Source organism: Macaca mulatta, chromosome 3 (assembly GCF_049350105.2).
Source record: "Macaca mulatta isolate MMU2019108-1 chromosome 3, T2T-MMU8v2.0, whole genome shotgun sequence".
Lineage (NCBI taxonomy): Eukaryota > Metazoa > Chordata > Mammalia > Primates > Cercopithecidae > Macaca > Macaca mulatta.
Genome location: NC_133408.1, coordinates 106,675,513 through 106,687,684, shown reverse-complemented (window position 1 = coordinate 106,687,684; position 12,172 = coordinate 106,675,513). Strand labels below are relative to the sequence as shown.

General features: G+C 38.2%; 1 protein-coding gene across 1 annotated transcript in view; it reads left to right on the top strand.

Moving 5' to 3' along the window:
- The window catches only part of DNAH11 (dynein axonemal heavy chain 11), a 373,548-nt gene that overhangs the window by 84,595 nt on the left and 276,781 nt on the right, over nt 1–12,172 (top strand). Inside the window, exon 26 of the mRNA XM_077996991.1 lies at nt 10,584–10,808. Within this exon, the coding sequence (XP_077853117.1) occupies nt 10,584–10,808 (225 nt within the window). The remainder of the gene's footprint in view (nt 1–10,583; nt 10,809–12,172) is intronic.

Sequence of the window (12,172 nt, the reverse complement as noted above, 5' to 3'; positions counted from 1 at the left end):
TTCCAGTACTGTATTGAATAGAAGCATAAGAGTGGGCAACCTTCTCTTATTCCTGCCCTTAGACGAAAAGCTTTCGATTTTTTGCCGTTGAGTATATTAGCTGTGTGCTTTTCATTGTTCAGCCTTTGTTGTGCTGAAGTACATTCTTTCTATGCCAGATTTGTTGGGAGTTTTTAATCATGAAGTGATGTTGAATTTCATCAAATGCCTTTTCTGCATATATTCAGATGTTCGTTTCATTTTGTCCTTTTAAATATGGTATATCCCATTGATTGATTTGCATATCCTTGCATTCCTGAGATAAATCCCATGGATCGTGGTGAATGATCCTTTTTAGTGTACTGTTAAAATCAGTTTGCTAGTATTTTGCTGAGGATTTTTAAAATGTATGTTCATCAGGGATATTAGCTTCTAATTTTCTTTTCTTGTGGAGTGTTTTTGGATTTGGTATCAGGATAATGATGGCCTCATAAAGTGAGTTTGCAAGTATTTCTCAAGTTTTTTTGGAAGAGTTTGAGAAGGATTAGTATTAGTTCTTCTTTAAATGTTTGGCAGAATTCCACCATGAAGCCCTTCTGTTCTAGGCCTTTCTTTTGAGGGGAAATATTTTAGTATCAAATCAGTGTCTTTACTCATCTGTTCAGACCTTTTATTTCTTCTTGATTCAGACTTTGTAGATTGTGTGTTTCTAGGAACTTAACCTTTTCAATTTGTTGGCGTATAACTGTTCATAGTAGTCTCTTATGATCCTTTGCATTTGTGTCGTATCAGTTGTCATAACTCTTCTTTCATTTCTGATTTTGAGTTATCTCCCTTTTTTCCTTAGTCTGGCTAAAGGTTTGTTGATTTTGTTTACTATTCAAAAAACCAATTCTTCATTCCATTGGTCTTTTTGTTGTCTTTGTAGTCTCTATTTCATTGATTACTGCTCTGATCTTTATCATTTTTTCCTACTATTGATTGTGGGCTTAGTTTGTTCTTCTTTTTCTAGTTCCTGAAGGGTTAGCATTAAGTTGTTTATTTGAGATTTTCTTGTTGTTGTAAACATTCATTGCTAAAAACTTCCCTCTTAGAACTGGCTTTGCTGCATTCCATAAGTTTTACTATGTTGTGTTTCTGTTTTCATTTGTGTCAATATATTTAAAAATTTCTCTCTTGATTTCTTCTTTGACTCATTGGTTGTTCAGGAGCATGTTATTAATTTTCATGTATTGGTGAGTTTCCAAAATTCTTCCTGTTATTAATTTCTACTTTTATGCCACTGTGATTGGAAAAATACTTCATGTTATTTTTGATCTTCTTAAGTTTTTATCTAAGATTATCTGGCAGACTTAAAAAACATTTATGTTTTTTCATATGGATGCATAAGAGATGTTCATAATTTGGAGGTACATGTGATAATTTAATATATTCATATAAAACATAAAGATCAAATCAGTATAATTGGGATGGCCATCATTTTAATATTTGTCTTTTCTTTGTGCTAAAACTATTGGAATTTTTCTCTTCTAGCTCTTTTGAAATACACAATAGATTATTGTAAACTGTAGTCACCCTACTGATCTATCTAACAGTGGGTCTTATGAGATCCACTTTTTAAAAAAATTTCCCACATGTGAGTGGGAATATGTGATATTTATCTTTCTATACTTGCCTTATTTCACTTAACATAATTTCCATCCACATTGCTGCAAATGACATGACTTCATTATTATTTTTATGGCTGAATAGTATTCTATTGTATATACCATTCTTGAATCTGTTAGTGGGCACTGAGGTCAATTCTATACTTTGGCTATTATAAATTAGTACTGCAAAAAAACATAGAAATGCAGATGTTTTTTCAACATATTGATTTTCTTTCTTTTGGGTATATACTTAGTAGTGGAGTTGCTGGATTAAATTTTTTGTTCTTTGAAAACTCTCCATACTGTTCTCCATCGTGGCTATACTAATTTACATTTCTACCAACAGTGTAAAAGCGTTTCCCTTTCTCCACATCCTTGCCAGCAGCATCCATTGTTGCTTATCTTTTTGGTAAAAGCCATTTAATTGGGGTGAGATCATATCTCATTGTATTATGATTTGCATTTCTCTGATGATTAGTGATGTTGAGCATTTTTTTCATATAACTGTTGGCCATTTGTATGTCTTTTTTTTTTGAGACAGAGTCTCGCTCTGTCGCCCAGGCTGGAGTGCAGTGGCGCGATCTCGGCTCACTGCAAGCTCTCGACTTCCGGGTTCACACCATTCTCCTGCCTCAGCCTCCTGAGTAGCTGGGACTACAGGCACCCGCCACCATACCTGGCTAATTTTTTGTATTTTTAGTAGAGATGGGGTTTCACTGTGTTAGCCAGGATGGTCTTGATCTCCTGACCTTGTGATCTGCCTGCCTTAGCCTCCCAAAGTGCTGGGATTACAGGTGTGAGTCACCGAGCCCAGCCTGTATGTCTTCTTTTGAGAAATGCCTATTCAAATTTTTTGGCAATTTTTAAATCAGATTAGGATTTTGTTTTGTTTTGTTTTGTTTTGCCACTGGGTTGTTTGAATTTCGTATGTATTCTGGTTATTAATCCCTTATCAGATGAGTAGTTTGCAAATATTTTCTCCCATTCTGTAGGTTGCTTCTTCGCTTCATTAATTGTTTCTATTGTTGTGCAGAAGCATTTTGTCTTGGCATGATCCTATTTGTCCAGTTTTGCTTTTGTTGCCTGGCCTTTTGAAGTCTTACACACACAAAAACCTTTGCCCACACCAATGTCCTGGAGCATTTCTCCAGTGTTTTCTTCTAGTAGTTTTATAGTTTCAGGTCTTAGATTCAACTCTTAATCCATTTTGATTTGATTTTTGTTTACATTGAGAGATAGGAATCTAGTTTCATTCTTCTGCATATGGTTATCCCGTTTTCCCAGCACCATTTATTGAAAATACTGTCCTTTCCCCAATTGTATGTTCTTGGCACCTTTGTTGAAGATTAATTGGATGTAAATGTATGGGTTTATATCTTGGGTCTCTATTCCGTTCCATTGGTCTCTGTGTCTGTTATTATGCCAGTACTATTCTGATTTGGCTACTATAGCTTTGTAGTAAATTTCAAAGACAGGTAGTTTGATGCCTCTAGTTTTGTTCTTTTTGCTCAGGATGCTTTGACTATTCAGGGTCTTCTATGATTCCATATAAATTTTGAAACTTTTTCTATTTCTGTGGGAAAAAAGTCATTGGTATTTTGATAGAGATTGCATTGAATTTAGACATTGCTTTGGTAGTATTGTCATTTTAACAATACTCTTCCAATCCATGAGCATGGAATATCTTTCTGTTTTTTGTGTGTGTCTTCAGTTTCTTTCATTAGTGTTTCATAATGTTTCTCATATAGAAACTTTCACTTTTCGTCTTTCACTTCTTCGGTTAATTTGATTCTTACATATTTGATATTTGTAGCTACTGTAAATGTGATTGTCTTCTTGATTTCTTTTTTCAAATGTTTTCTGTTGGTACATATAAATGCAACTGTTTTTTGTATGTCTACTTTATATCCTGCAACTTTCCTAAACTTGTTTATCAGTTCTAACAGTTTTTTTGGTGGAATCTTCAGGTTTTTCTAGGTACAAGATCATGTAATCTGAGAACAAGGCTAATTTGACTTCTACCTTCCAATTTGAATGCCTTTTATTTCTTTCTCTTGCCTATTTGCTCTGACCAGGACTTTTAGTACTATATTGAATATGAAGAGTGAAAATTTGTACATTTCCTTCTTAATTTCTTCATTGATTTATTGGTTAGGAGCATGTTGTTTAATTTCCATGTGTTTGTGATGTTTCTAAGGTTCCTCTTGTTACGATTTCTAGTTTTATTTCATTGTAATCAGAAAAGGTACTCAATATGATTTCTACTTTTTAGAATTTTTTGGAACTTGTTTTGTGCCCTAAGATATAATCTATTCTGGAGAATCCATGTGCTGACAAAAAGAATGTGTATTCTGCAGCAGTTGGGCAGAATGCTCTGTGTCAGTCAGGCCTACTAGGTCTAGTGTGTAGTTTGATGTTTCTTTGTTGGTTTTTGAAATCTGGAAGATCTGTCCATTACTGAGAATGGGTGTTAAAGTCCTGTACTATTATTGTGTTGCAGTCTATCTTTCCCTTTATCCCTTTAGGTCTATTAAAGTTTGTTTTATATACTTGGGAGTTTAGGTGTTGGGTGCACAGATATTTAATATTTGTAATTATTATATTCTCTTGCCTAATTGATTCCTTTATCATTATGTAGTCACCTTCTTTGTCTCTTTTTACAGTCTTGATTGTAATGTATTTTATCTGATCTAATTATAGCTACTCCTACTCTTTTTTGGTTTCTAGGTGCATGGTATATCATTTTCCACTCTTTCACTTTCAGTCTATGTGTGTCTTTATAGGTGAAGTGGGCTTCTTGTAGGCACTGTATAGTTCTGTTACATTTCTTTAGCTGTGCAGCCACTTTATGCATTTAATTGGAGAATTGAGTCCATTTATGGTCAGTGTTATTAAAGACTTATTACTGCCATTTTGTTACTGATCTTCTCGTTGCTTTGTAATTCCTCTTTTTTACTTTCTTACTGTTTTCCTTTATGGTTAAGTGATTTTCTCTGGTAGTATGTTTTAATTAATTGCTTTTTATTTTTAGTGAATCTATTATAGGTTTTTGCATTGTGGTTACCACGAGGTTTAGAAAAAATGTAACAAGTTATTTTAAAGAGATGACAACTTCTGTTAGATCACAAAGAAAAAAAAACTAAGGAAAAAATGAAGAAGAAACTCCATTCCTTCCCCCTACCCCACATTTTGCGCTTTAGTTGTCTCAATTTGCATATTTTAATATCATCTACCTCTTAACAGTTTGCTGTAGCTATTGTTTTTGATAGATTTGTCTTTTGGGCTTCATGCTAGAGGTATGAGTGGATTACACACCATAGTTATAGTACTAGAATATCCTATGTTCATTCATGTATTTAATTTTACCACTGGGTTTTATGGCTTTAAACAAATTGTTTAATGTCAGTGTTTTTCTGTTTCAAATAGAAGAATTTCCTTTAGCATTTTGTGTAAAACTAGTCTGGTGGTAGTGAATTAGCTCAGCTTTTGTTTGTTGGGGAAAAGACTTTAATCTCTCCCTCATATTTGAAGGATAAGTTTTCTGGACACAGTATTCTTGATTAGCAGCGTTGTGTTTTTGTTACATTTAGCACTTGAAAATGTCATTCCACTCTGCTGGCCTGTATTCTTTCTTTTGAGATGTAGCTTGTCAAATTGGAGCTCCTTTATATCTTATTTGCTTCGCTTCTTTTGTTGCTTTAGGATTCTCTATCTGTCCTTGACCTTTGAGAGTTTGATTATTATATGACTTGGAGTAGTATTATTTGGGTCCATTCTATGTGGTGTTCTCTGACCTTCTTGTACCTGAATATTTATATCTTTCTCAGGTTTTCAAAAGTTTTTAATATTATTTATCTTGTAGATAATCTTTACTGCTTTTCATTCTTTTTTCTCTTAAATTTGTTAAGACTTGTTTTGTGGCTGTATTAGTCTGTTTTCATGCTGTTGATAAAGACATACCCAGGACTGGGCAATTTACAAGAGAAAGAGATTTATTGGACTTACAGTTCCATGTGGCTAGGGAGGCTTCCCAATCGTGGTGGAGGGTGAAAGGCATGTCTCACATGGCCGCAGACAAGAGAAGAAAGCTGTGCAGGCAGACTTCCCTTTCTAAAACCATCAGATCTCTTGAGACTTCTTCACAGTCAGGAGAACAGCACAGTAAGGGCCCTCCCCCATGATTCAATTACCTCCCACTGGGTCCCTCCCACAACATATGGGAATTCAAGATGAGATTTGGGTAGGGAGACAGCCACACCATATCATTCTGCCCCGGCCCCTCCCAAATCCTGTCCTCACATCTCAAAACCAATCTTGCCTTCCCAACAGTCCCCCAAAGTCTTAACTCATTTCAGCATTAACTCAAGAGTCCATAGTTCAAAGTCTCATCCAAGACAAGGCAAGTCCCTCCCACCTATAAGCCTGTAAAATCAAAAGCGAGTTACTTCCTAGATAAAATGGGGATACAGCTGTTGGGTAAATACAGCCATTCCAAATGGGAGAAATGGGCCAAAACAGAGGGGCTACAGGCCTCATGCAAGTCTGAAATCCAGCAGGGCAGTCAAATCTTAAAGCTCCAGAATGATCTCCTTTGACTCCATGTCTCACATCCAGGTCACGCTGATGCAAGAGGTGGGTTGCCACAGTCTTGGGCAGCTCCACCCTTGTGGCTTTGCAGGGTACAGCCTCCCTCCCACCTGCTTTCATAGGCTGGTGTTGAGGGTCTGTGGCTTTTCCAGGGGTATAGTGCAAGCTGTCAGTGGATCTACCATTCTGAGATCTGGAAGACAGTGGCCCTCTTCTCATGGCTTCACTAGGTGGTACCCCAGTAGGGACTTTGTGTGGGGGCCCTGACCCCACATTTTCTTTCTGCTCTGCCATAGTAGAGGTTCTCCTTGAGGATACTGCCCCGACAGCAAACTTCTGCCTGGGCATCCAGGCATTTCCATACATCTTGTGAAATCTATGCAGAGGTTCCCAAACTTCAATTCTTGACTTCTGTGCACTGGCAGGATCAACACCACTTGGAAGCTGCCAATGCTTGAGGTTTGCATTCTCTGAAGCCACATACTGAGCTCTATATTGGCCCCTTTCAGCCATGGCTGGAGTGGCTGGGACGCAGGGCACCAAGTCTCTAGGCTGCACACAGCATGGGAACCCTGGGCCTGGCCCAGGAAACCCCTTTTTCCTCCTAGGCCTCCAGGCCTGTGATGGGAGGGCCTGCCATAAAGATCTCTGATGCCCTGGACACATTTTCTCCATTGCCTTGGGGATTAACATTCAGCTCCTGGTTACTTTTGCAAATTTCTTCAGTCAGCTTGAATTTCTCCTCAGAAAATGGGATTTTCTTTTCTATCACATTGTCAGGCTGCAAATTTTCTGAAATTCTATACTCTGCTTCCCTTATAAAACTGAATGCCTTTAACAGCACACAAGTCACTTCTTGAATGCTTTGTTGCTTAGAAATTTTTTCTGCAGATACCATAAATTATCTCTCTCAAGTTCAAAGTGCCACAAATCTCTAGGGCAGGGGAAAAATGCCACCAGTCTCTTTGCTCAAACATAAAAGGAGTCACCTTTGCTCCAGTTCCCAACAAGTTTTTCATCTCCATCTGAGACCACCTCAGCCTGGATTTCATTGTCCATGTCATTGTCAGCATTTGGGTCAAAGCCATTCAAGTCTCTAGGAAGTTCCAAACTTTCCCTTTGTGTGTGGGGCCCTGACCTCACATTTTCTTTCTGCACTGCCATAGCAGAGGTTCTCCATGGGGATACTGCCCCTACAGCAAACTTCTGCCTGGGCATTTTCCCGTCTTCTTTTGAGCCCTCCAAACTGTTACAACCTCTGCCTGTTACCCAGTTCCAAAGTTGCTTCCACATATTCAGGTATATTTTCAGCAGCATCCCACCCTACTGGAACCAGTTTATTGTATTAGTTCGTTTTCATGCTGCTGATAAAAACATATCCAAGATTGGGCAATTTACAAAAGAAAGAGGTTTATTGGACTTACAGTTCCATGTGGCTGGGGAGGCCTCAAAATCATGGCAGAAGGTGAAAGGCATGTCTTCTATAGTGGCAGACAAGAGAAGAGAGCATGTGCCTGCAAACTCCCCTTTTTAAAACCATCAGATCTTGCAAGACTTATTCACAATCATGAGAACTGCATGGGAAAGACCTGCCCCTGTGATTCAATTACCTCCCGCTGAGTCCCTCCTACAATACATGGGAATTCAAGATGACATTTGGGTGGGGACACAGCCAAACCATATCACTGGCCTAACACATGATCTGTTTTGGAGACTGTTTCATTTGCACTTGAGAAAAATCTACATTCTGCTATTGGATGAAATAGTCTGTCTATGTGTCTATCAAGTCTATTTGGCCTAAGGTGTTCAAGTCCACTGTTTCTCTCTTGTCTGTCCAGATGATCTATTCATTGTTGAAAGTGGAATATTGTAGTCCCCTACTATTATTATATTGCAGTCTATCTCATACTGCAGATCTGTTCATATTTGATTTATATATTTAGGTTCTCTGATGTTGGTTACATATGCAGTTTAAATCAGATTTTATTTTAAATTGTGATTTTTTACTTTTTTCTAGTTCTAATACTCAACATGTATTTATTTATTCATTGAGCATCTAACTGTTACCGGCTCCAGGTATGATACCATTTGTGATCTAAAGTTATGAACACTTGTTCTCTAGGAAGATGCACTTGAGTAGGGAGACAAGCAAAAGGACTCCAAGGAGTCTCAGAAGAGACAGGGAGGCTTTGTGATTAAGGTGGGTGAAAGACCCAGGGAGGGCCTTAGAAGATGATGGTGCTTATGCTGAGACTTGACAGATACTCTATTATTCAGTCTATTATTCTTCAAAAAATGACAGTCAGGAAAGGGTGTTTAGGCAATGAGGACAATATTAGTAGCACCTTGGAATGACAGGATGTCTCTAGCGTTCAAAGGTAATGTTAAGACTTTAGTTTCCTTGAAATACAGATTTTCTTTATAGGGATAGTGAAAGGTAGGCCTGGATAGATAGTCTGAGCACGTGCTGTATGGTCTTGAATTCTAAAATCGTAGGTGTTAGCGTCTCTTCAGACATGAGAAGAAATGTGGAAGAGACAAACTATTCAGAGGAAATAACAGTAGTATTATTACTAGATGTGAGATATTTAGGAAAAGAAACTGGTTTGGAGAGATGACACTGTTGTTATTGGTTCATTCAGTGTGAGAGCCGTTTATGCAAAGGTGAAACCAGACCACAGCTCAACACAGAGGTTCAGCCAAGAACTGGTGTCTGGGAGTTCACTGTCAGTATTTGAGACTTGATGAACTAGATAGAGAGTAAAGGAGATAAGCCAGCTGAGGATAGAGCATTGGAAAAGGCTGAATTTGGTGAACAAGAGGAGAAGACAAAAATGAGGCAGCAAGAGAGTGGTAAGAGAAATAGTTGAAATAGGATACTGTACTATTATAGAAAAGTCAAGGGATAAGGGTTTTCCCTCAAAGAAGAGTCAAGAATGTTAAATACCTAGAGTAGAGAAAAATGAGGAATAGAGGTCATTCTACTCAGTGACTTTCTGAGATTTCAATATCATAGAATGGTGAGAAGTACTAGCTAGACTGCATGGCATTAAAACAAGTGCTGCTGGGCTAAATATTGAGTACCCATGGACACAAAGTAGGGAATGATACACACTGGGGCCCACTTGAGGGTGGAGGGCAGGAGGAGGGTGAGGATCAAAAACGTACCTGACAGGTACTATGCTCATTACCTTGCTGATGAAACCATCTGTACACCAAACCCCCACAACGTGCAATTTACCTATGTAACAAGCCTGCATATGTGCCCCCCAAACCCAAAATAAATATTGGAAGGGAAAAAAAGACATATGAGGACAGACTTAAAACATTTAAGTTAGGCAGATACGTAATGCTCTGTGATAGAAGCGTTTCAGACGTACTAGACTTATTTTAATTAAAATATAATTTGTTAGCTTTTCTTTTAATATAAACATGAGAAACAAAAACCACATTAATTATAGCATTCTTTTCAAAATAAAACTGCAACCAATAATTGAAAAAAACCAAAAAACAAAAACAAGCACTGGTGATAGGAGAGCTGTGGAGCTTAGCAGTAACTGAAAAGGGAGGAAAGTGGAAGCTCGAGGGCCTAGCAGGCTGGTGGGGGGCAGTTTTGTTTTATTATATTTTATTTTATTTTATTTATTTATTTATTTATTTATTTATTTATTTATTTATTTTTTTGAGACAGAGTCTCGCTTTGTCGCCCAGGCTGGAGTGCAGTGGCCTGATCTCGGCTCACTGCAAGCTCCGCCTCCCAGGTTCACTTCATTCTCCTGCCTCAGCCTCCAGAGTAGCTGGGACTACAGGCACCCGCCACCATGCCCAGCTAATTTTTTGTATTTTCAGTAGAGACGGGATTTCACCGTGTTAGCCAGGATGGTCTCAGTCTCCTGACCTTGTGATCCGCCCACCTCAGCCTCCCAAAGTGCTGGGATTACAGGCGTGAGCCACCGCGCCCAGCCTATTTTTTTAAGATTAATAAACATATACCTACACAATCTTGGCATGACTAATAGGCAGGGATGAGGGGAAGAGCAATGAAAGAATACAGTTTAATTCCCAATGCTGAACCCCGATACACAATTTTTTTTTCTGCTGGCAGTAGATCCTGGGCCTTTTTGAGGAAGACATATGAGATACAGCTGCTTATATTTACCTTTTCTCTTTTTGGAAAAATGTTAATATGAATATTTACTACCATTAATTCACTCATTCACTCATTTAGCAAAAACTTATTAAATGCCAGTTCCAGATATTACATGCTACGTCTAAGAATCCAGCAATAAACAGATATAGTGCCTCCCTCATAGCACTCACATTCTACTAAATTTAGCTACTATTTAAAATTCTTCGCCTTTATTTTAGGTTCAGTTGCAGACTCTTCTTCAAAGCAAGTATGTAGAATATTTCATTGAGCAAGTGTTAAGCTGGCAAAATAAATTAAACATAGCAGACTCGGTCATCTTCACCTGGATGGAAGTCCAGCGAACTTGGTCTCACCTGGAAAGCATTTTTGTCTGTTCAGAAGATATTCGAATCCAGCTTGTGAAAGATGCTAGAAGATTTGATGGGGTGGATGCTGAATTTAAGGTTTGTCAAAGACAGGTTGTATGCTATTCTAGCAAAGTTTTGTAAAGAAACATGATTTGGAGCATCGTATTTATAAAAATGAATATATTTTTGTGTGAGTAAGCAGGAGTCAGGATACTTTTCCTGCAACGGGTCAGGTAATAAATATTTCAGGCTGCGTGGATCATGCAGCCTCTGTAACACCTTCCGAATGCTGCTATTATAACATGAAAGAAGACATGGGTAATATATAAACAAATGGATATGATTGTATGCCAATAAAGCTTTACTTGTAGATACTGAAATTTGAATTTCACATAGTTTTCATGTGTCACAAAATATACTGTTTTTTATTTTTATTTTTATTTATTTATTTATTTGTTTATTTTGAGGCAGAGTCTTGCTCTGTCTCCCAGGCTGGAGTGCAGTGGCCTAATCTCAGCTCACTACAACCTCTGCCTCCCTGGTTCAAGCGATTCTCCTGCCTCAGCCTCCTGAGTAGCTGGGACTACAGGCATCCGCCACCACTTCTGGCTAATTTTTGTGTTTTTAGTAGAGGCAGGGTTTCACCATATTGGCCAGGCTGGTCTCGAACTCCTGACCTTGTGATCTGCCCACCTCGGCCTCCCAAAGTGCTGGGGTTACAGGCGTGAGCCATCGCACCCAGCCGGTTATTTTTTTCAGTGATTTAAAAATGTAGGCTAGGCTCGGTGGCTCACACCTATAATCCCAGCCTTTTGGGAGTCCAAGGTAAGAGGATGACTTGAGGCTAAGAGTTCAAGACAAGCCTAGACAATATAGTGAGACCCCTTCTCTACTAAAAACTTTGTAATAATTAGCTGGGCAAGGTGGCCCACACTTGTCTAGCTACTCGGGAGGCTGAGGTGGGAGGATCACTTGAGCCAAGGTAGTTTGAGGTTACAGTGAGCTATGACTGCAGCACTGCACTCTAGCCCAGGTGACAGAATGAGACCCTGTCTCCAAAATAAATGTAAAAACCATTTTTAGCTTCTAGGTCATGCAAAACAATCATCAGGCCATATTTGTCCCAGGTACCATAGATTGCCAACCCTTGTGGTAATAAAGGTAAACAGATTCATCCTTAGAGGTAAAAGACAGAAAAGACAACAGGTAGAAAATACTACTACTAGTTTCGGTTTTTCTTTTCTGTAAAAGCCATAGAAAGCACGTGGCATGGTGCACATAATGATAATTGATTGGAAAGATTTCTAGCAAAGGATAATGACTATTTCTTTCTCATAAAAATTGAGATTAAATGTTTTTTCTTTCTACCTAAAATAGAAGTCACAGATAAATTTTAATTCATTTCACTTTTGAGGAAGAAAAAATAGATTGTTTAGGTCTCTCTCATTTTTATATGTAGG